Below are 25,573 nucleotides of genomic sequence, written 5' to 3'. Positions count from 1 at the left end.
AAGCAAAGCAAAAATTTATTGGAGTTATTTAAACCAACTATTCATCTTTGTAAATTAAAATGGTGGGAAAAGGAATTGTGAAATGTTTTGAGAAAATTCACTTTTGCAAATTAAAATGGTGGGAAAAGAAATTGAAATATTTTGAAAGGGAAATTGAGGGGTATTAAGGTCATTTAATAAGTCAATGCGTGTGTTTAAAGTCTTTGTATTACTAATAGTAGGAAATGATGTGTATTAGTAGTACATACCTCAATACACAATAGAGTGTATAACTAATGTTTGCATTAGTTATACCTAGGCAAAAAGATGTATCAAATAAGGTACTAGCAGTACACATTAATTAATGCATGCATTATATTTTTCAGTACACTCTACCAAACGACCCCTTAATGATATTTGTGTTCATATTGTAGGGGCATGATGGTAATAAAATAGAAAAAGAGAGGTTTTCTATATTGTTTTCGAGTTATCTGGCGTTTCAAAATGAGATTTTGATTACATTTTTAGTCGATTATTATTGTGTTCTGCAAATGAATTTTACTGATTGAGTATAGTCATCGTAGAGTTGACAATTAAGAAATAAAGATGGACCCATGTGTATGAATGGGGTGCACCTGCACCCATTAAATTTTCAATTTGTCGCATTTCATTTATTTTTCTGTTTTAATTTAAAAAGCTTAAATATAACAAAAGCTACAAGTTCGGGATCCCAACCCGCATCAATTTCCATATTATGCACGACTTTTATCATTGAATTACCACTCTTAATTGTCTTGACAAAGTTAAACTTCAATTATTAGCTCAGAATCCATCCTTAACTTATATACTTGTATTTTACCATTGCCGACGTCACTAGTGACCCCTCAAACACGATATTATCCTTCAGTAGTCATTTAAAATTTCGCTAATCTTCAAATTCTGACTTCGCCTCTATTAGGAAAAATCACAGTAGGCAGAGAGACCTGGGTGTTGGGAACAATCCTTAGATGTATAAAAGGAATTTGTAACCATGAATTTCTCGTGTTTATTGTAGAGTTAGGAAAAATCCTTCAGTAATTTTCTGTTTCGTTTGAGCAAGAATTTTTTCACGTAAAAATACCTACGTTACTTTTAACAATTCATACTTTATCTTCTCGTATTATTTCTGAAAGAACATGAATATTGCGAGCGATAGACTACAATTACTTACCAGTTACACATTCAAATTTGGAAAAGTGATTCTAACTATCTTATCGAAAGGAAAAACCTCACAAAAGTTCAACATTTCTTCAAATAAAATACTTATTCCAACACAACTTCAATATTCAAATATCATTATCAGAACTTAATTTTTTCAAAACATCACCAAAAAAGGAAAACCAAAATCCAAATATGGTAAGATGAAAAACCTAGAGGAATAGAAAAACCTAAGTAGTACACAAAAATTCATTTTTTCTTCCAACATGAATGTGTAAGAGTACTATATATATAAGTGGAATCTTATAAGGGGCACAGACTGTTTTGCGTGTTGGGTTCTCCCTCTCATTTCCATTAGTAGTAGAAAAAAAAAAAAGCCTTTTCAGCAGCAGAGGCAGAGAGGCGGGAAAAGGGAAAAAACAGAGAGAAAATGAATGGAAGAACAGACAAAGGCAGAGGAGGAGAAGAAGAAGAGGCGCTGCAGTCGGTGGAGGAGCGTTATACGGAGTGGAAATCACTCATTCCTGTTCTCTACGATTGGCTTGCTAATCATAACCTCGTTTGGCCTTCCCTCTCTTGTCGGTTCGTATATATATATGTACATTCACTCATGTTCCTTTAATTTCTATCCATGTATCTAGGGTTTTGTTGACTTGTGCTGTCTTTTGGTCGGTGCGTTTGGCTTGTTGAATTGGCTATTGTTAGTTTTGGTCTACTCGTAGTATTTATGATTTTGGTGCGTTTGGCTTGTTGAATTGCTCATTTTTAGTTTTGGCCTACTTGTACAATTTATGGTTCGGTGCGTTTGGTTTGTTGAATTGCTTGTTGCTAGTTTTGGCCTACTCATACTATTTATGGTTCGGTGCGTTTGGTTTGTTGAATTGCTCGTTGTTAGTTTTGGCCTACTCCTACTATTTATGGTTCGGTGCGATTGGCTTGTTGGATTGTTCGTTGTTGGTTTTGGCCTACTCGTACTATTTATGGTTCGGTGCGTTTGGTTTGTTGAATTGCTTGTTGTTAGTTTTGGCCTACTCGTACTATTTAAGGTCCGGTAAATCTGGCTTGTTGAATTGCTCATTATTAGTTTTGCCCTTCCCTCTGTTGTCTGTTCGTATATATACACACACACACACTTACATCCTCATTCCTCTATTTGTCCTTAATTTCTATGTATCTAGGGTTTTTTCAACTCGTATTTTTTTATTGTTCGGTGTGTTTAGCTTGTTGGGTTGCTCATTATAAGTTTTGGTGCATTTATTGTTTTGTTTGTTTGGTTTGACTTGACACATCGGTTAAGAGATTAAGTATCTATTCGGCCATGTTTCATTTTCAAAGTGAAAATAATATTGAAAATTGGAGTTGTGTTTGTCCATGAAATAAATTAGAGTTGTTTTTGAATTTTCGTGAGTAATTTGTAGTGGAAAAATTGAAAACAGGCTTTTGTTGTTTTTGGGACTTTTGAAAATAGTGAAAAAAAGTAAAAAACAGAACTTTTTGGAATATTATGGCCAACTGTTTTTTCCACGGCCAAACAGGCAAGAAACTTTTGAATCAGCGGTCTTAAACATAAAATACGTAGAATGTAACAAAATGTCCTTTAAAAGTCACCAAAAAGAGAAATATTCATTCATTTTGAAATGGTCTAAAAAGGAAAGTAACACAAATAAATTGAAACAAAGGGAGTAATACTTGGTCTATAGTGAAAAATTCTATTTTTTGGCGCGAAGTACTAATTGGTTTCATTAATGGCATCAAAAGGGATGCAAATAAGCTACTCCCCTATGTTTTAATTTGTTTGTATGATTTTGATTTGACATAAAGTTTAACGTAAATACGGCTTTTGAATCTTGTGGTATTAAACTAAAGATATGCAGAATGTACCAAACTGTCCCTTAATCTCGTGGTCTTAATTTGAAAAGTTGGCAAAAAAGGAAAGAGACATTCTTTTTGAAATAGACTAGAAAGGAAAATAAAGACAAACAAACTAAAATAGACGGAATACAAAATATAGAAGCAAAAATTAAAATGCCTGTTTGTTCCTTTCAATTCATATGCTCCAGAAAAATTATTGTAGGTACCAACTTCCATATTTTCTAATAGTAGTAGTTGTAGGTAAAAGGCCTTTTTAGCAGGCCTAATCAGTGAGTACTAAATAAGAGCAGAAAGAGAGGCGGGAAAACGTGATAGTAGGAGGAAGAGAGAATGAAAGAGAGAATGGTGAAAGGCAGAGAAGAGGCGCTGTCGGTGGATGGATGTTACACATGATGGAAGTTTATGATTCCTGTTATCTACGATTGGCTTGCTAACCATAAGCTTCTTTGGTCTTCTCTCTCTTGTCGATTTGTATTTATATATATATATATATATTCACTCACATCCTAATTCCTTTGTCTATCTCACTCTATTTATCTCTATATGGGGTTTTGTAAACTCACACTCCCTATTGTTTTGTGCATTTAGCATTTTGAACTGCTCATTGTTAGTTTAGTGCATTTGTTATTAATACTCTTGCTCTACAGTGATAATTTTGTATTTTTTTGGTGCGAAGTACTAATTCGTTTCATTAATGGCATCAAGTTGAACTTAATAAGTTACACAATACAACAACAACAACATACTCATTGGAAATCCCACAAAGTGGTGTGTGGGGAGTGTAGAGTGTAAACAAACTTTATTGCTACCTCTTGGAGATAGAGAGGTTGTTTCTGAAAATAAGTTACGAAGTATAGAAGCACGAAGCAAAAAGCAAAATATGTATTTGTTCTTTTAAAATAATCATTCTGAATCTTCATGTTCATTTTATTTTTTCCTTTCTTATACAAATGTTCTGTAGTAATGAGTTTCTATTTAATAAGCCCCTAGTCTCTGGGCACGTGCGTTTCACGTGCAAGTCCAGTCTTGTACACACGATTTTGTCACGTGATATTAATTTTATTAAAATACAACACCTTTAATTTTCTTTCAAAATATCACCAAAAATTCTAAATATGGCAAGGAGAAAAATCCAATCTGATGAGGAATAGGAAACCCTAGGTTGTAAAATAAGTGTATTTATTACCAGAGCTACTATATTTAAGTGGAATCCTAGAAGGCACAAACTGTTCTGCGTGTTGGGTTGACCCTCATTCTAATAGTAGCAGTAAGGAAAAGTCACTTTAGCAGTAAGTACTAAATAAGAGCAGAGTAGAGAGGCAGGAAAACGTGAAACCGAGAAATGAAAAGGAGAGCGCAGAAAGGCGGAGAAAAAGCGCCATTGATAGACGAAGATTACACTCGGTGGAAGTCTTCGATTGCTGTTATTTACGATTGGTTTACTAACCATAGCCTCGTTTGGCCTTCCCTCTCTTGTCGGTTCGTATTTATATACTCACTCACATCCCCATTCCTCTATATCTCCATATCTAGGGTTTTTGTTAACTCGCACTCCCTGTTGTTCGCTGCATTTTGCGTTTTGAATTGCTCATTGTTTTAATTTGGTGCATTTGTTAATAATTAATACTCTTTCCCTAATCTCTATTGGGAATTTTTTTTTTTTTTTTTTTTTTTTTGTGCAAAGTACCAATTGGTTTCGTTAATGGCATCAAGTAGATGCAATCAAGTTACAAAATGCAACAACAACATACCCATTGGAAATCCCACAAAGTAGTGTGTGGGGAGGGCAGAGTGTGCAAACTTTGCTCCTACCCCTTGGAGATGGGGAGGCTGTTTCTGAAAATTAATCTACAAACATAGAAACAAAAAGCAAAATAACCTTTTAAAAAATTATTTTAAATGTTCATGTTCAGACCATCCCCCCACAACATGAACAAGAAAAGGTATCATTGTTTTGTAATGATTCAAGTACTAATATTGTTTGAATAAAGATAAATGACAATGTATCATGATAAAATCTAGTCCTAACATATTCATGTGTTACTTTACAAAAACAAAATAATTAGTGTATAATGAATTTTGAAGATAACAAATGACAATAAAATCACAGTAAAGAGGATGTTATGCGTCATCTTTCCTACATGTACATACCCTTTCTAAGCTTATCTGTTTGAATTGTACATTAACGAGAGTTTTAACTTTGCCCCCTCTTTCCATTTTTGGGTGTTTTAGGTGTCTGTGAGTGCATGAGGGGTGGGGGTGGCGGTAGTTCTTGAGAAGCTACCCCTTGAAAAACTCGTGTTTAAATATTTCCTATCACCCTAGACATCCATGTGAAAATCATAATGAAGGGTCTACAAATGATACACTCGGATTTTACTTACTTATCCAAGTAGTCTTCTCTACATCTGTTTTGTGTGAGGACAGGAGAGGATGTGGGTAGACATCAGTTAAGATTCTAGTATTTTCTTGCTGTTTGTCAAGGGACATCAAATTTAATCAAATTCAGCCCTACAATCTTGTCATTAAGTTTGACAGTGAGTTACTTGCAGAATATTGGTTCATTTATTGTTCGGATGCAGGTTGTCTGGCGTATTTGATTGCAGATTCTTTGACAATTGGTTTTGACTTTTATATTTTTCTCTTTATTTATGAGTCTGTTTTTTGTCTCTTCAGAGATTCAACTGTTTTACTGATGCTTCAGCCTTTTCATGCTGATGGTATTGCTTCCTTGCTTGTTTGTCTGTGCATAATAATAACTGAGATTACTGATTTTTCTCCTTTAGATGGGGTCCCCAGTTTGAGCAAGCAACTTACAAAAACCGCCAGCGCCTCTACCTTTCCGAGCAGGCAAGATGATCATTTCATGTCCTTTAATTTTTTAGAATTGTTTTCGGTTTTGTATCCATTATGCACATATAGGCTTCTTTCTTCGGGTTTGGACTTGAAGTGCATAATGATCTTTCCTTAGCAAAAATTCGGTACTTTGTCAAAATATGTTGCACTACCATGAGGGAATTTTTCCATGTTGATGGTGGTTAATGGAACATTGGAGAGAAGGATGGATTAGTCTTATTCATGCCAAAGATTTGACGAGACCTCAGCCTAAACATGACCAGGAATTGGGATTCAAGATAGAGTCAATGCCTTGAAAAATGCAATTCAAACTGGGCCTGTTTCTCTTTGACATTTATATGCTATGTTTCGTGATGGTAAACACGGTAGATTAGCCAATATTCTTGTTAGGTTGCTAGTAAAGAGCTTGGATCTATCAAGAATATCTGTCTGTTCAGTTTTTGCTTTAAATTCCATAGTGAATGTGGTAGTTTTTGTTATCACATCCTTACAGGTCAGTCATCTCATTTCTCTTACATCACTGCTAAAACCTCAACTTTCATCATAATCCTTTTTTTTGCCCTTCCTGCAGACTGATGGTAGCTGTCCAAATACGCTTGTCATAGCTAATTGTGAAATTGTAAAGCCTAGGGTTGCAGCAGCACTACACATATCTCAGGTGTTCTCCATGTGCATAGATGCAAGCTTTTTCCTATTTCTTCCTGTTGTTCTTTCCACTTTTTCACTTTTTATGATATTGATTGCCTATTTTTCAGTTCAACGAAGAATCACGTTCGCCTTTTGTAAAAATGTTCAAGACTATTATTCATCCTGGTGAGGTACATCTTTCTTTGCTCCATCTTACTAAAGGATCCAAACATGAATTTGTCTCTTTTTGGTCAAGTTGTGCGGACTCTTCACATTCGATGCTACACCTGTGTCAGATTCTCCAAAAATACATTACTTTTGGAGAATTCGACACACATATTGATAGTTTTGAAGAATCCAAGCAACATAGCTTTTTGGTTTATTTCGTAATTAGATTTTATTGTTAAGAAGTTGTACAACAACATACCCAATACGATTTCACAAATGAGGTCCGAAGAGGATGGTGTATATGCATCCTTACTCGTACCTTATGAAGGTAGAGAGATTGTTTTCGATATACCCCCGGCTCAAGTAAGACATATCAAAATCCGTTGAAAAGAAAATAAAGAAGTGAAAAAAGTCAAAAACGCTATACAAAAGATAATGGAAACAACAAAATCAACAACAAATAATACGATAACTTGAACAAAAGATAATTAGTAGATTATGGGAGTAGGTGTTATAGAAGTAATTTTTCATAGGGTGTACCGTTACAATGATGGATATTACCTAGATGTGGCAAAATCAGCCTAAACCTGCCAACCCATTTATGTTTGGGCGGGTTACTAATCCACTTTATTGACTGGGCTCATTTTGACCCTCTTGGTTCCGCCCATTTTAAAACTTGGTTCATATGCAACCCAAAATTGACCCATGAGAAATTTTATCTTAATATTTTTTTTGAGGATGGTAACAGTTAGTCTATATATATCCACAGAGGCGCTACATCCAAAAGATATAGTACCTTTTCAAAAGTATTACATACTACATCAGTCCTTCCTTCTTTATTTCTTACAAGTAGTCTAAGACATCAAAAATGTCTTCGGTTTGCACTAGTATATCCTGTTTACATCCAAAATAAAACAAAGCTAAGCATTTCAGCTTCAAACTCTTAATGCCGTTCTGCTTGTCTTCAAAACATCTCTGATTCCTCTCCTTCCACACTATCCACCAAATGCATGCTAGGACAGTATTCTATCTCTCCTCCTTAGAACTTGCATTGCCATTATTATTCCAGGAACTCAAAACACCTCTGATGCTACCTGGTTTCACCCAATTTATCTTCCTTAGGCAAATAAATATTCTCCATAATTGATCTGTCCATTTGCAATGTAAAAAGAGATGGTTGATTGTCTCCCTTTGCACTCCACATAGAAAAAGCATCTTGAGCACAAATGAAATCCTCTTTTGTTGAATTCTCATGTGTCGAGACAACTTCCTTTGCCAGTAACCAGGTGAAACAATTCACTTTGTATGGAATTTTGGTCTTCTAGATCATTTTCCATGGCCGATTCTCTCCTCTGTGACTTGATAAGTTTAGTGACTTATATGCTTATCCAATAATGAAAATTCCTGACCCTTCTTCCTTTCTTACCTTGGTATCCCTTTCTTCATTCAAATTGTTAAATGCTACCGTTGTGGAGTAGAAAGTTGCTACTACCCACTTCTCAATCGTTTAGATATCTTCTAAAATTTAGGTTCCAACGTTGCCTAGTCCACATTTCAGCTTCTTGTTGTAAACATAAATTGTAGAGATCTGGACACGACCTATCCAATTATCATGTGTTTCCAACATAATTTAAATTCATGGAAAATAAACTTCAATCACTAATAAAAATATGAAGAAACAATAATTTTTATTGATAAATGATGTGAGTACAAATCCGTTCCTCCCTTGATTCTTCTCTCTTGATTTTCTCCATAATTCGAGGGTTGTCAGTGGCGTATTTCTTGAACGTAGAATTTGATATGAATTTCTTCGTAATTTGAGGGTCTCTCTTGATTTTCTCCATAATTCGAGGGCTATCAGTTGCGTATTTCTCGAACGTATGATTTGATATGGATTTCTCCGTAATTCGAGGGTCGTTAGTGGCGTATTTCTCGAATGTAGGAGTATTTGGATTTAATCTCCATGAAAGGAGGTTTTGTGGATCTTCTTGATGTATTTGATTATCAAGAAGAAAGGGTTTTGATCTATAAATATCCCATGAATTTATTGGGACTTTGAAGATCGTTTATCTCTTTGTGAATATCCCGTGAATTTGTGGGATACTGGAGATGCCTTTTGAAAAGGATATTTGCCCTTTTATATAAGCGTAATTTAGGGTTTAGGTAGAGTAGCCATCAAGCTAGATTTAGGGTAAAGTAGCCCCTAAGAACTCTAACCAAAATTGAACTCTTTTTGTAGAGTCCACAAAATTTCAATGTCTACAAATGCTCCTACTTCAAGGCTTGTCGGAATATAAACTTGATGAAACTCAAAGACGAGTCTTGAAGTACCGCTTCCATCTTTATGATCCTCCGGCTACAGATTTGCATATTTGATTTATGAGAGAAAAGATTAAGGACAAATTTGGTCCCACTGGGTGTGCCAAAATTTGTTTGCAACAAATTTTTGTCCTTTGAAGATTGAATGCATATTTGGAGTCCTTTGAAGATGTCATCTTTAAAGCAAAAGGATTCTTCATTATTTCCCAAGCAATGTAGTCTTCTCGGCAAGTAAAAAAACTCGTGGTACTTTGAATATTGCTCTAGTCCGGCCTTCACCAAATTATAGAAGTGATGTGTCCCAAAACTTGAAGTAAAAGAAGAAATTCATGAAGTATCCAAATCTGAAGAGACGTAGAGTATTACAAGATTTAGGCTGTAACTCAAAAATTTACCCGCAAAGATATAGAGATTTTTTGCTGATAGATTTCACATGTAACGTAGATTTGCGAGTCTACTTTCCAATGCAAAAAACGGCACCTGATTCTGATACTTCCACGTCGAGATATGGAATTTATCGTGACGCTGCGCAAAGCTGAATTAACTTGCGAACCAAGATTAGAACGCTGTTTGTAGAGCGATATCTGGCATGATTCGGATGCAACCTGATTGTGATTTCTGCGTGAGATGTATCCTTATGAATCTACTTTCCAATGCAAAAAACGACACTTGATTCCGATACTTCCACGTCGAGATATGTAATTTATCGTGACACTGCGCAAAGCTGAAATAACTAGCGAACCAACATTAAAAGGCTGTTTGCGGAGTGATATCTGGGATGATTCGGATGCAACCTGATTGTGATTTCTGCGTGAGATGTATCTCTGTGAATCTACTTTCCAATGCAAAAAATGGCACCTAATTCCAATACTTCCACGTCGAGATATGGAATTTATTGTGACGCTGCACAAAGCTAAAATAACTAGAAAACCAAGATTAGAAGGCTGTCTTTGGAGCGATATTTGGGACGATTCAGATGCAATTTGATTATGGTTTTCGTGTTAGACGTAGCTCAACGAATCTACTTTCCAATGCAAAAAACGGAACCTGATTCCGATACTTCCACGTCAAGATATGAAATTTATCGCGACGCTGCGCAAAGCTGAAATAACTAACGAACCAAGATTAGAAGGCCGTTTTTGGAGCGATATCTGGGACGATTCAGATGCAATTTGATGCTGGTTCCCACGTGAGATAGATCTACGAGTTTAGTTTCCAACGGAAAAAATGACTCCTGATTTTGATGTTCCTATGTCAAGATATGATAGTTTTCGTGAGACTGCGCAAAACAAGTAAAAAGTGACAAAATAGAACTGCAGGTCTGATTTTGAAACGATACCTGGACAGATTTGGAGATAAATTGAGCGTGGTTTTTGCGTAGAACGTGGCCTCGCGAGTATGCTTGCCAATACTACAAGTCGTTCGTGATTCAGACACCTCCACGATATGTTATGAAGCTTCTTCCACAGACGCCCCAAAGTGCCCGAAAGCTCAATTGTGAAAAAAAAGCAAAAAGAGGAGAAGAACGGGGGTTGAATTTCTGCTCAGGCTGAATTGCAATGACTTGATGGGGCGGTGATGTCCTTTTATAGACTTTGAAAGGCCCCAGTTTGATTTCGAAAAGGAATTTACTGAACAAGTTGTCTTCAAGAAGAACTGGGACATCTAAGTGTCCAAAACAATTCAAATTCCTAATTCTTTTCGAAGTAGGATAACGTCATTATTTAATCCTATTAAAATTCGATATAAGACTAATAGCCAAATCTTACAAGGTTTGGATATATTTAGTTTTAAACAGAATTTTACACTCCTAAGGAAGAGATTCACGCTATTCTACCCGAATTATGATGACTTCGAGGAGTCGGATTCGACAAAGTGCTCAAGCCTTGCAAAAAAACAAAAAAAAAAGAGGCTCCACAAATACTTCAAATCTCGTCTCTAACAGGTCCGACAAATCAAACATCTTGACGAGCTTTGAAGTAGGGGGCATCTGTAGACACGTAAAATTTATTGGGTCAAATTCATATAAAAATTGGATTTGACCCATATTTTATTGGGCCTAAGATTATTTTGGGCTATTAAAATAATAAGCCCATTTTATTCCTCATCAAAGACTTCAAGATCCATCTCATCTTGAGGCCCAAACTTATGCCACGTGTCAAGTGACATGGCATCCCACTCAAATTAAAGACCAATGAAGCAAAACCACACACATCAAATGATGTGGCAATCCAAGTCAAGTTCAAGAGCCAATGAAATGTCGCCAAGTGTCCCAAATGACATGTTTTTGGCCAATCACAATTAACCTTGTCACGTAACATTTGTGATAAGCTTGAAAATTGAATAGAACAATCAGAATGAGACAGAAGAGGTCATTTACACTTGAACTGCTTACCCCCTACAACTATAAATAGGAGGGTTACACAATTTTCTGAGGTCATTCTGCAAGCATTGAAGGAAACTTCTGCATTGACTACATGACTCTTCAACGAATTGACTAACGGAGTTCTGCCCAGAGATTAACTCGACAAAACGAAGTGCTGTCAAACAATTTCTGGAGAGAGAAGAATCAAGAGAATCACAGAATTGTACTCACAGATTCTTATAAATAAAGTTGTTATTTTTTCTTTTCATTTATTTTTGCTTGCAGTTAATTTTCAGCATAATTAAAATTTATTGCAAACATCATGCCTGAAGGAAACCTTCTATCCATCCTTGTAGTTGATCTTTGCTTTTTTCGCAGGCCACAAGTTCCCGATTTCAATTTTCTGCTGAATGCCTCTCAATATTGAGAGTCTTGTCATTAAATAGAAAATATTCAATGATTACATTCCTAAAGATCTGTCTTCCTAGCCCTAAAGATCAGTTTTTCTATCCCTCTAAATTCGTTATTCTATCCCACCAAATTTGCTCTTACTAAGATCACTATTATTCTCTTTAACTACTAAATCAAATCTATGTAATTACAGTAATATACAACAATATATGATTACATTAATATACAATATTTACATCATGCTAACACCCCACCCCCCCTCAAATTGATGCTGGTAGATCAAGAAGCATCAATTTGCGGACAAGAAACTGATGTCGTTGTCGCGCCATTGATTTTGTAAATGCATCAGCTATTTGAAGATCACTGGACACGTGCGGAAGAGTAATGGCACCTTTATCTACAACTTCTCGTATATAATGACAGTTTACTTTGATGCGTTTGGTCCGCTCATGATAAACCGGATTAGTAGCAATCTGAATAGCACTTGTATTGTCAGCATGGAGAGGAGTAGGATTAGATTGAGGAAATCCAATCTCAGCAAGTAGTCCACGAAGCCACACAATCTCGGAGCAAGCAGTAGACATTGCTCAATATTTAGTCTCTGTTGAAGATTTTGATACGCGGTCTTGCTTCTTACTCTTCCAAGATATCAAAGACTCTCCAAGAAACATGCACCAACCAGTAACCGAACGACGAGTGTCAGAACATCCCGCCCAATCAGAATCACTAAAAGCATTAAGACGAATAGGCGAACCACTAGGAAAGAATAATCCACGATTAGATATTCCTCGGAGGTATCGAATGATGCGACGGACAGCCACCAAATGAAGATGACGGGTAGCTTGCATGAACTGACTAACTCGTTGAACTGCAAAAGAGATATCAGGCCTGGTAATAGAAAGGTAATTTAAGCTCCCAACTAATTGTCGAAATATAGTTGGATCAGGAAGAAGATCGCCTTCCTCCCGGCGATACTTTACATTCAATTCTAATCGAGTATCCACAGAGGAATCCTGAAGACCTGCCAAAGAAATCAAATCTTGGGTATAGTTGTGTTGATTTAGAAACACACTGGATGAATCACGATGAACTTCCAAACCAAAGAAATATGTAAGAGTACCGAGATCTTTCATATGAAAAGAATCCTTAAGTTGCTGTTGCAGGCTAGTGATTAGTGAAGAATCCGTTCCTGTAATAATAATGTCATCGACATGTACATGTACCAAAAGAAGAACATAACTTGTGGATGTTTTCCGAAGAAACAAAGATGAGTCATAGTTGCTCTACTCAAAAGAGAATTATAGCAAAGTAGATCGAAATTTGTCAAACCAAGCTCTGGGAGCTTGTTTTAATCCATACAAAGACCGCTTCAACTTGCATACATCTGATGTAGGCAATGAGAACAAACCTGGTGGAGGTTTCATATAAATATCCTCTTTGAGATCACCATGAAGAAAAGCATTTTTGACATCCATTTGATGAAAAGTCCAGTTTTGTTAAGCAGCAATGGCAACAATAGTTCTCACCGTTGTCATTTTTGCTACCGGTGTAAAAGTCTCTTCATAGTTCACACCATACTCCTGCTTGTTACCAAGAACAACCAACCGAGCTTTGTATCGATCAAGAGTTCCGTCAAAATGAAATTTAATTGAATAAACCCATTTACATCCAATTGGATGGACATTTGAAGGACATGAAACAATATCCAATGTGTCATTTTCTTTGAGAGCCAAAAGTTCTTCCTCCATTGCCTTCTGCCAACATTCATGCTTAGAAGCTTGTGAGTAACAAGTTGGAACATAAATGGTGGATAAAGTAGATGAAAAGCCATACCAAGTAGGAGTACGAGATACTCTCGTAGATCGTCGAGTGGGCTCAAGAGGAGCAGGCCTTGAAGAATTCTCAGATTCTAGTTGTGGTGTAGTTTCAGGTGGCGGATAAATATCAAGAGGGGGTAAAGTTAGCCGCCGACGTTCGTACACAAATCCGGGTTTGAACCTCTTAGAAGAAGATGACAAATCTTCAAAAGTAGGGAGAAGAAGAGAAGCAGGAGATGACTCAAAATGAGTAGGAAAAAAAATACTGATTCTCAAAGAAAACAATATTTCTAGAAACATAAAATTTATTAGAACATGGATCATAACAGAGAAAACCTTTCTGTGAAGTATTATAACCCATAAAAACACATTTAGTAGACTGAACAAAAAGTTTATTATGCTGAGAAGGAGGAAGATGCACAAAACAAATACAACCAAATGTATGAAAATTATCATGGCTTGGATTTTTGTGATAAAGACGGAAAGATGGAGACTCAAGATTTAACACTTCAGACGGCAGCCTGTTAATTAAATAGACATCAGTAGACAAAGCTTCAACCCAATATTTAGATGGGACAAAGGACTCAATCAATAAAGTACAAGTGACATCTAAAAGATGCCGATTTTTACGCTCAGCGACCCCATTTTGTTGTGGAGTATATGGACAAGAGCGTTGTGAGACAATTTCTTTGTCAAGCAAAAAATTTTTGAATTCATTTGACATATATTCTCCACCATAATCAGATCTTAATAATTTGATACACGTAGAAAATTGAGTCTCAATGTAAGCCAAAAATATCTTGAACATGGAAAATACTTCAGATTTGGTACGAAGAAAATACACTCACGTCAATCGACTATAATCATCTATGAATGTCACAAAGTACTTGAACTGAGCATGAGAAACAATTGGTGAAATACCCCAAACATCACTATGAACAATATCAAAACACTTTGTAGCACGACTACCCAAATTAGGAAAAGGAAGAATTTTACTTTTGCCTAATTTACAAGTAGAACAATCAAATGAAACAGGGAAAAATTGATTTTTACTTCCTAATAAACCAGAATTTGATAAATGAGGTAACACAACAAAATTTGAATGTCCTAGACGCTTATGCCAAAGCTCAGTCTTATTAGCCGTAGAAGTACAAGTAAAAGATATAATAGGAGGAATGGAAAATTGTATAGGAAACAATCTTCCAACTTTAGGCTCTTTCGCGATTATCGTCCCCGACATCTGATCCTGGACAAGACAACCATTACGAGAAAAATTTACATCACAATTGTCATCAACCAATTGTCCAACTGAAATAAGACTAGTTGAGAGCTTCGGTGAAACAAAAACATTTTTGAAAGTTGGAGCAATATCCCCAACCTTGGTAATGGGTAAATTACTGCCATTAGCAACCTGTATTTGTGATGAACCTTGATACTTACGAACATTTTTTAGCATACTTGTTGAGTTGGTCATATGATTGGAAGCACCAGAATCAACAACCCAAAAATTAGATTTAACATCAATACCATCCCAATGCTGAAAAGGCTGATACGATCATTTGTTGTACCATTTTAGGAGTAAGAACTTGTCCTGAAGGTCCTGAAGATGAGTTCTCAAGAGTGGAACCATTTATTGCTGCATGAAAATTATTTACCTTACGATTCTGAGGGCGTGTGGGACACTCTTTGATAATGTGTCCTTGTTGTTTACAATAATTACAGAACTTCTTGCCACAATTTCTAGTAATATGGCCATATTCCTTGCAATTGTAGCATTGAGTTCTATTCATATCCCTACTCATACCTTTACCTTGAGCAGCAAACGTAACAGTGACATCATTTCCTCTTCTGAAAGCATTTTGTGTGACATAACGTTGCTCTTCATGAAGCAATTTCCTAAAACAAACATCCAGGGAGGGAAACGGGTCACGATTCATCAAGTTAGAGCGAACACTCTCAAACTCAGAGCGTAACTTCATCAAAAATTGATCTCGCTTGCTTTGCTCATGAACTTGTTGAATTACAGAGAGAGATTCAGAAGGTATTTTGGCATAAATAATATCTGTAAATTCAGCCCATAAGTTCTGAAATTCAGAATAATAATCCTGAATAGAAAGACTTCCTTGAGAGTATTTAACAATTTCATACTCTAAGTGAAAGCGCCGGGCACTATTATCTTGGTTGTAAACCTTTTGTAAATAATCCCACATGACCTTAGCTGTCTTGTAAGGCCTAAGATTAGAAACAATAAGAGGATCAATTGACCCTAAAAGCCATGTCATCACCCGAGCATCTTTAATCTTCCATTCACCTAACTTTTTAGGATCAGTAGGAGCAGGATCGGCTCCATCTATATGACCCCATAGTTCTTTTCCGGTGACAAATAACTGAAACTGAAACTCCCATAACGAAAAAAATTTTCCAGTAAAATGAACACTGAATGATTCAAATTGATATGAACTCATAATTATGAAAACTAGAAACACTAACTCAAAAAGAACAACCAAAATGACCAAGATCAAAGTCCTAAGTTAGAGCGAGTAAAAGTCCCACATTGTTTGGGGAATGGACTGGTGGTTTGCTTATATGGACTTGGGTAATCCTCACCTCTTGAGCTAGCTTTTGAGGTTGAGTTAGACCCAAGGTCTATTTCTTGACATGGTATCAGAGCCAGGTCCATCCCCGTTTTAGGCTTCCGGTCCACGCCCCAGTACCAGTTGGGCCTAGGCGTGAGGGGGGTGTTAGAGTGGGTAAAAGTCCCACATTGGTTGGGGAATGGACTAGTGGTTTGCTTATATGGACTTGGGTAATCCTCACCTCTTGAGCTAGCTTTTGAGGTTGAGTTAGTCCCAAGGTCCATTTCTTGACACCCGATAGCTTTCCACACTGTGCAACTATATGGAATATTTACCATGTTAGTTGCCCAGTTGTCTCCTAACCCTTACTTTGCACAAATCATATCCTTTCATAACATATTGTCACTTGTCCCAAACTTTCACAACCATTTCATCGTGAGACTCTGGTTTTGCAACTTCATATTTTTCATCCCCACCCCTTCTACCTTCTTTCCCACGGTCAATTCCTCCTATTTCACTAAGTGGAATTTATTTTTGTCTTCAGTACCTTTCCAGAACAAAGTTTCTTCTAATTCTATCAATCCTTTTTATCACACTAGCAGGGACAAGGAAAATAGACATCATATTGGCTGGTAGTGCATCTAGTATATTGTTTGCGAAATTCAGTCTACCTCCCCTGTATGAATATTGGTTTTTCCCGCTTGTTAACTACTACTCACATTTTTCAATGACCTCGTTCTATATCCTTATGGACTTGGTGTTTGCTCCCAATGGCATGCCAAGATAAGTTGTTGGAAGTTGCCCTACTGTCCCACCAAGCTTTGTTGCCAAACTGTCCAGTTCCAACACCTCATTATGGGGTAGATGAAACTCCTACTCCAGTTGATGAGGAGACAGGAAACTGCTTTAAAAATTATAAATATGGACCTCAGTATCAAAATGTTCTCTTCCATTGCTTCAGAGAAAATCAGTGTGTCATCTGCATATTGCAGGTGAGTGATTTCTACGATGTTGTCATCATAGAAAAGGTTTTAGAAAGATAAATTTGGATTCAGACTGGGAAGAGATTCAATAGGGAGTATTAGCAGGCTCTAATATTTGGTTAGATTAACTGAATTTCTGCCAATACCATCTTCCACATAGTCAGTTTCCAATGTAATTGTGTAGCTGTTTTATTCATCATGATTCTTTCGGTGTTAGTTGGACTTTCTCTTGTGAAGATGAAATTGTTCATCAAACTCTTGCTGAAACCTTTCAGTTATGTTAATTGTTCTCTTTATTCTCACTACAAGATGGGAATGTTGGAGCTGTGTTGCTTAAAAATATCAATTACAGAAGCACTCATAACATGGAAAGACAATAATCTGCTTTAACAAATCAACTGGCATTCTGTAATATGATTTCAGGTGAATCGAATTAGGGAACTGCCTCAGGATAGCAACATAGTGGCCACACACACGGACAGTCCTGATGTAAGCATCTGCTTCTAAATATTTCAATTTCATTTTGTAGCCCTATCGTACACATTTGTTTCCTCCCTGGTGGTTGTTGTTTCTTTTTGGAGTCCATATCAGTAGTTAGTTCCATTGAAATCTTTAAAGTGACCTTGGAAATTTTTGGAATCAGGTTCTTATTTGGAATGTTGAGTCTCAGCCTAATCGTAATGCTACCTTGGAAGTAAATAATTTTTCTCGACCAGACTTGGTGGGTTTTCTAAACAACAGATTCAGTTTGTCAACTTTGTATTCTTATAAGTAGTAACTGATAGTCCATATTTACTTGCAGGTGTTGACTGGACATCAAGACAATGCTGAATTTGCGCTTGCAATAGGCCATTCTGAGCCTTTTGTGCTCTCTGGAGGTTGACCGACCTATCATTGAATGTTATCTTCTTTCAAGGATTTTGTGATTAATTTTATTCCAATTATCAGCTCATTGTTAGCTGCACGCTATTAACAGATAATGTATTGTTTTATAACTGGTAGCCAGTTGGTCATACTTACGATGCAATCTTCAGAAAATTTCTATTTCTTTTTAACTGTTCCCCTTAATGACATGTTCTGATCGTTGGTGGTGGGTGGTGGAATATGTTTTTTGCAGCTTATTCCTTGGATAGCAATTTTCAGCTACCTGGGTAACCCATATTCGTTACAAAACAATCCCTTATTTTTTTACGCCTGAGCAGATTTAGTGTTGTATTGCTTCTGGCTAGGTAAAATGGGACCAATATAATGGACACCTTCATCCCCATAATCGTTCAAAAAGTAACAATATATGCCACAACCTAATTGACGCAATTTCAAATCAAGGTTTGACGAAGAACATCATGCTATGGCCTAAAGTTAAATTATTGAATGAATGTGCAGTTTCCGTAATATTTAAGAGTTATATGGTATATTCTGTTTCTAGAAGAGTGTCACATGAACTGTGTTGAAGGGAGTGTCACATGAACTGTGTTGAAGGGACTATAGTCTCTTCCTTAATGGAGATCTGTAGTGACCTAGGGAAACTTTTGGAACACATCAGAGTTCAGCCTCTTACTATCGTTAATGCCTGCAGTCAGTTATTATTACCTCCTTTAGTTCTTACCTCAGATATGTGAACTTTTCCAAGCTTGTGTATAATAAAGCTAATGCAATCATGGATTCATATTTTCAGGGAAGGATAAATCGGTTGTTCTATGGAGCATTTGTGATCATGTGTCTACTTTGGCAGCAGACCAGGGTGATGCAAAGTCTCCTGGATCTGGAGCAAGTAACCCGAAACCTTCTGCAGAAGGCCCTACTGTTCAAGCTCGAGGTATTTTCCAAGGACATGATGATACTGTAGAAGATGTTCAGTTTTGCCCTTCCAGGTAGCTATCACCTCTCCCACATTGTATAAGATGTTGAGTTTAGTCCTTCAGGTTTTTTGTTAGGAGTTTGTGATACTTGATGTTGCTTGGGTTAATAAACCTTCGTGTAACGTGAGCTTGACTGAAGATGAGCTAATACTCGTATGAGCTGTCATGTCACATGTCAAACTTTTTTTTCTTCCGAATCATGTCTTAGAAATCTCAACCTTAAGCCATTCTATTCCTCTTTTCCTCTTTTTTGCCTGGATGAAGTAGTTTACTTACCACTTTTCAAATAAAAGAGGGAAAAAGTTGAAGAAGACAGAAGAAAGGCAATTTATTCATCGCTTATCCTGGCTTAAACACATCCTTACTGGATTCTTCTTTTTGGATAAAAGTGCACAGGAGTTTTGTAGTGTTGGAGATGATTCCTGCCTAATACTGTGGGATGCAAGAACTGGTTGTTCTCCTGTTGTCAAGGTTGTATTCGTATCTTTTACTCAAGCACTTAGTAACCTATCTTGTTCTATACCTTTTCTTTGTGGATAAGCGGAGAACTTCACTTATTTGTGCTGTATAGTAAATCTTGGCTATATGCGGTAATTACGCTTGAGTATAGTAAATCTTGGCGATATGTGGTTGTGAATAGCAGCAGGATTTAAGGAAAAAATGTCGATGCATAATTGTTAATTATGAGGGTTAGTGATAATTCATATACTTTTTGTGTATAGCCCTTTCAGAAGTAAACCACACAATGCCAAAGCTAGGTACTTGTTGACTTCTGGATTCTACTCCGTCCATCCAATTTAATAATTTGTTTGACATGGGACACTTATTTAGGGAAGAGTTGGTAATAGGAGTTCAGTCTTTGATAGGAGAACATATTGGCCTGTACATTAGATTTTAATCTTTTCGGAGAATAGATTAGAGAAAACGTTGTATTGCAAAGACTATAATGTGTCCCATCTGATTTTCTTGGCAACCCATGAAGTTCTTGACTCTTCCACTTATCATCAGTCTTTCCATTAAATTATACTGAAATGTCTCCCTTCTTTTTTTCTTATCATTTTTATTTCTACGATCATTACTATATTATTTGCTACTTCTTTTGGTGATTATCATGTCTCTAATTGGACTTGCGCGATCTGAAAATTTTCCCTGCAGGTAGAAAAGGCTCACAATGCTGATCTTCATTGTGTTGATTGGAATCCTCACGATGTAAATTATATTTTGACTGGGTAATGATTGTAACTGTTCATCCTGTTGAACTAAATAAAGGTGTTTTAAGTAGGTTGATCCTTGATAAATGCAATTAAGCTTTCAGTAATGTTTATGTTATGTTTATCCTTGTTTTTTCCCTGTGTGTGTATGTCTGGTTCCATGATTCCATGGAATCTTTTCAATTTTATGGAAGCCTTAATTATAGCTATGCCTCCTTCAGGTCGGCAGACAACACCATCCGCATGTTTGATCGACGAAATCTCACTTCTGGGGGTGTGGGATCGCCTATACATATCTTTGAGGCCCATACTGCTGCTGTGCTTTGTGTACAGGTTTGAGAGTTACTGACATGTTTGCTTGGGTTTGCTGTTTACGTTGATAAGGGTAGCCTATTTGCACCTGCACTGGTGTTTGATAAGAATTGTCTGTTTCAGTGGTCCCCAGATAAATCATCAGTCTTTGGAAGTTCGGCAGAAGATGGTGTCCTGAACATCTGGGATCATGAAAGGGTTAGGGATCCTTATCTTCTTATTTCTTTTTTGTTTACCTTTCCATATGGACCATATACTGAGGAAATTCTTCTAGTTAATGGTGAAAATCTAGTAGTTTAATTCTTTCAAAAGACACTTTCATGACTTGCATAAAGTAATGTATTTATATTATCCAATGATTTTGAAAACCAGAGTTTTTATGAATAAAACCGAAGAGGCTCTAAATTGATTGCTGCTTTTTTTTTTTTTTGGTATTATTTAAGCACCTTTCTGTTCCTAGTAAGGCGACATTATTTGTTAGGCTTCACGATATTAATAAGCCCTTTCTTTGATCTATCTATTGTCTAACATTGTTTACATGGTTATAGCGTATCATTTGCTTCATTCAAGTGGTGACATTGTTATGATTTAAGGACTTTGTTCCTATCTAATTGTCAAAAGAAATTATACTTCACTGTCAGTAGTTTCAATGAAAATTATTTTCTCCCAGATTGGTAAGATGGAGAGCTCTGCTGTTACAGAACGCGAAACATCTCCTCCTGGCTTATTCTTTTGTCATGCTGGACATAGGTATAAATTTTCTGTTCGATCATTTTATACCAAATTTTTTTTGTATGGTTCCAGTTCTCTTTTCCTTCTGTATCCTTAATGCGATAGTGGGGATGCTTCTGATCGACTTAGTAGGCGTTTGTCCATGAACCAAAAATTTTTTGGAGTTGGAGTTGTGTTTGGCCATGAATATAAATTGGAGTTGTTTTTGAGTTTATGTGAGAGAAATGAGATGGAAAAACGTGAAAACATGTTTTACTTCTTTTCGCTTTTCCAAATACAAAACATGTTTTACTTCTTTTCGCTTTTCCAAATACAATTCCAAATTGTATCTGGAATTCGTATGGGCAAACACTACTATTTTCTCTAAAATGAAATAATTTTCCGGAAAAAGGTGAAAAATTCTCATGGCCAAACGCCCAAGTATTATGTAAGCACCCTGTGTCTCCAAAAGAAAAAAAAAACGAGAAAATAGTGGGGCGGTGGGTGTTGGGTGGCAAGTTCAAAATAAGGAACAGTGAACTCCACAGCAGTGATATTTTTATTGTTGTGTATGTCAACAGACGATCATTTCGTTGACCTTGCACCAAGATGGTGTCTAATTTTTATGGTCGTGCATGTACTATAGATGCCCTGCTGCATAGATAAACATCTCTTATGCAGGCTTCCGTAACAACCTCTGTAGCCATAAGGATCAATTGCATTCTCAGGATATTTCTTGGCCGTGTAGACGGTAAATCCATTGGCACTGTGTAGTGCATCAGGTTATTGACAATCTCCTGCAATTCAGGTTGGAAGCTATAAATCCCCTCCGCAAGGCTCGATAAATCGTCCCTGTCCGAGAATCATTCTATTCACTTGAATAGGATCTCTTGACCCAGAAGTTTTTTACTGCTCATTCTTCTTTCATTCAATTCTCTTCAAAATGAAAGCTGGAGGAGTTGGTTTTCCTCCTCCCTGAGACACAACTAACCATGCCTGCTTCTGAAGATCGGTATTGTCTTCAATAACACACCTTCCTATTCAAATATAAACTGCTACCCATCCACAAACAATCTTTTCTTGTCTATGGAATGGTTTAATTTTCTTTATTTGCCATAACCCTGGTTTTCTATCCACACCAAGCTCAATAGTTAATTGGATAATCTTTAGGTAGTCTTGCCTACTCTGTATTTGAATATGCCTCTTCGGTCAATTCTATAGCCGGTCCTCTAATTGAAGAAATTCTTAGACTATCAGCTCTAATCTCTGTAAATACAACCAAAAACAAGCTTTTAACCAATAAAATCATCAGAAGGCAACTGGCGTACGCCAATTTGCTCCCGTTTATTCAACATATATTTGCTATGAATTATGATAACCTTCCAATACCAGCATACACCATTAAAAGTGATGTTCCACCAATTGATTCAACCATCTTTCCTAACTAATCTTTCTTGCACTACTGCAAATCTTTAATTTCAAAGACTCAATGTCTCCACCATAAATCTCTTCAATCAACCCAAGTTAAAACTATTTCAATTAATCCAACAAACCTAGCTGAACTTTCCCTAAATCACCACAGAAGAGACAAAGGGTACCAAGTGGTGATGCATATTACAACTTTTGAATATGGATTTGTAGCGTTAGAATTGACTGGCAATGATTTGAGTAGTTAAGAAATGATATACCATTTGGAATAAAACCAACATCTTGATGCCTTCTGTTTTTATACATTGTGATTTTCAAGCTTCAATAACCGTGGTAAAAACATAAAGCCTTTAGTGACATAGGCATAATAGGATAACACAATTGTTTAGAGATAGAATCATCTCTTTAGATATAGTAAACTGAGTGAATATGGGGGATCCTCTAATTGAACATTTAGGTAGGTCTAATAAGTGAAACATCGAGGGCAGAGGTGACCCCAGGATTTGAAGACAAGGGGGGCACCACTATCTTTAATATTGTCATGCCAATCACGAGCTACAAAGTTTTGTGTGCAGCTCTCTTAAAATTTAAGACTTACTATAAATTATGAGCACATTATAAATTCAAAAGAATTGAATATCATTAAGTTATATAACAAAAGTACATCATCCGTTCATAGTTGACTTTGACGTGCTTTCATATTTTGAAAGCGGTAAGTGATTGTACCTTTGCTTATATTTTCAAATATGTCCTTGATGTAACAAACTAAACAATCATTTGAAAATGCATTACTACTGCTAAACAATATATTCTTGATATGCTTCATGGATGAGATTGCAGTATACTGCAACAGGTAAAATTACTGTCAACTTCACAAGTACACAATTGGATTAACTAAATGCAGAGTCGATTCTCCTTTTTCTCTTTTGTTAGGGGATCTCTGAGGGTTATCGCCTATCTTTATGCCCTCCTTATTTAAAAAGAACTACGTATATCAATGCCTTTGAAGTTAAGCAGAGTGCATCGACACTCATTTATACTCTATAGATGGAGTTCTAATTTTGTGAATGAAAATAGGGATAAGGTGGTCGACTTCCACTGGAATGTGTCAGATCCATGGACGATTGTTAGTGTCTCAGATGATGGTGAAAAAACTGGTGGAGGTGGTACATTACAGGTAACATCCAAACTTGTTTATTATGCTGGTTAGTTGCTTTTTATCCATCACACTAAGTCGACCTACATATACATGTTATAATTTTCAGTATCTGATGGTTACCGATTACATTTGACATTTGAATTCTATGCTGCGTTTATTCAATTGTAATGATGATTGCCGCACAAAATTCAATGAGGCTTTGGTCTCAGCCTGATAAAGTTTGAGTGACATCTGGTTCTCTATGAAGATTTGTTGCTTTTGTCATTTATGTAAAACCCAAATATGATATGTGGTCGTGCATTAGAATCTTTAGTCGATGTTTCTTGGACCTCATTGTTCAATCTTTTGCAGATATGGCGAATGATTGATCTCATTTACAGACCAGATGATGAGGTTCTAAGTGAAATGGAGAGGTTCAAGTCTCACCTGCCTACTTGTACTTAATATCTCTAGATATGCGATGTCACAGATGTTCGAGCCATGTTAATGGGAAGAACAACACCAAGCTAGAAATTTGCTGACTCTATCAAATGACTAGCTTTTGAGATTTATGTATTTAATGAGTTTATTTAGTTTTATCATTTGACTTTAAAAGATTATGAAAACACATTCTAGACTTTTAAATCTTATGTTTGGTTGAATAAGTATTCTGTGGATCTTTCTTTCCCCAGTTCTAATCCGAACACTAGGGCTCGTTTGGTTAGGATAACAAGTGTTAATCCCAAGATTGTTATCCCCTCCTCAATGTTGGACAAAAATAATTCCAGCATAACTTATCATATCACGGGTTGAGTCATCCTATGATTCTATCCCAACTAAACATGGGATAAACTCATCCATACCAAATCAGTCTCGAGATAAGTTATCCTCTATCCAGTCCTAAGGCCTAAGAATAGAAGTGTGGGATTTCAATGGCCCGAAAATAATTGAAAACTAATTAGTGAGTGATGAAGGTTTATCAGCCAAATTCTTATCTCTATAATCCTTTTAATATGCTTCTTGCCTGCAAGAAAGACTGCTTTTCTATTTGCTTGCCTGCCTGCTCATTCTTTTTTTAGATTTCCGAAATGAACACAAGTCTTAGTAATATCACCTTGTAAAATTGCATGGTATTTTCATTAAATTTTATGTCTATATTAAAATTCCATAATTTCTTGTAGCCACTGCGGACTACTATTTATTTTTTTTCAAACAAAGCGGCATTTAACTGAATTCAAACTGTGTCCTAGCTATATGAACACATGACAAATAGGCCAGGATCTGCACAGGAATCACATTTTGCTTACTAGAGAAAATTCTCACATCCGGTGTCCGGTACCCACGTTGGAGCCCCGACTAATGCGGATCGTGCAATGTAGAGCCTATTTTGGGGGTGACGCTCCCAACAAGATTTTCTCCATACCCAAGGCTCGAACGGAGACCTCTAGTTAAGGATACCCAGAGCTCGAACGGAAACCTCTAGTTAAGGATGGAGTAGTCTCAACACTACGCAGCAACCCATGCTGGTAGTTCAGATATTGTTGATATAAGCATATAGCTCCTTCTGGTTGGTGTCAAAATTCATGGTATTTCTTTAATAATTCTTAGGAGAAGGTTATGATACATATGGTGGTGGGTGGAGGAAAAGTGATATGCAAGTCACACCCAGTAGCCAATTTCTTCAAAGTAATAATTGCAACATTACTGTTATATATATATCTTCTATAAAGAAGATCAAATTGAT

The 25,573-nt window shown here is 36.4% G+C and overlaps 1 protein-coding gene across 2 annotated transcripts; it reads left to right on the top strand.

The window, feature by feature from the left end:
* Window positions 1-1,213: 1,213 nt before the first annotated feature.
* Window positions 1,214-24,494, top strand: LOC107861738 (WD-40 repeat-containing protein MSI4). 2 transcript variants are annotated; one of them, XM_016707089.2, is made up of 15 exons: window positions 1,214-1,758; window positions 5,835-5,898; window positions 6,476-6,562; window positions 6,660-6,722; window positions 17,594-17,659; window positions 17,814-17,891; window positions 17,973-18,048; window positions 18,846-19,041; window positions 19,419-19,500; window positions 20,185-20,258; window positions 20,462-20,573; window positions 20,676-20,750; window positions 21,223-21,302; window positions 23,769-23,868; window positions 24,202-24,494. In XM_016707089.2, the coding sequence occupies exons 1-15, from the start codon at window positions 1,607-1,609 to the stop codon at window positions 24,292-24,294; spliced, it is 1,398 nt and encodes a 465-aa protein (XP_016562575.2). In that variant the 5' UTR covers window positions 1,214-1,606; the 3' UTR covers window positions 24,295-24,494. The 2 variants fall into 2 exon arrangements, with proteins under 2 accessions (XP_016562575.2, XP_016562576.2); XM_016707090.2 differs by lacking the exon at window positions 1,214-1,758 and adding an exon at window positions 4,376-4,527.
* The last annotated feature ends 1,079 nt before the right edge of the window (window positions 24,495-25,573 follow it).

The sequence above is a fragment of the Capsicum annuum genome, chromosome 3, assembly GCF_002878395.1.
Source record: "Capsicum annuum cultivar UCD-10X-F1 chromosome 3, UCD10Xv1.1, whole genome shotgun sequence".
Taxonomy (NCBI): Eukaryota; Viridiplantae; Streptophyta; class Magnoliopsida; order Solanales; family Solanaceae; genus Capsicum; species Capsicum annuum.
This window is presented reverse-complemented; position numbering and strand designations above follow the sequence as displayed.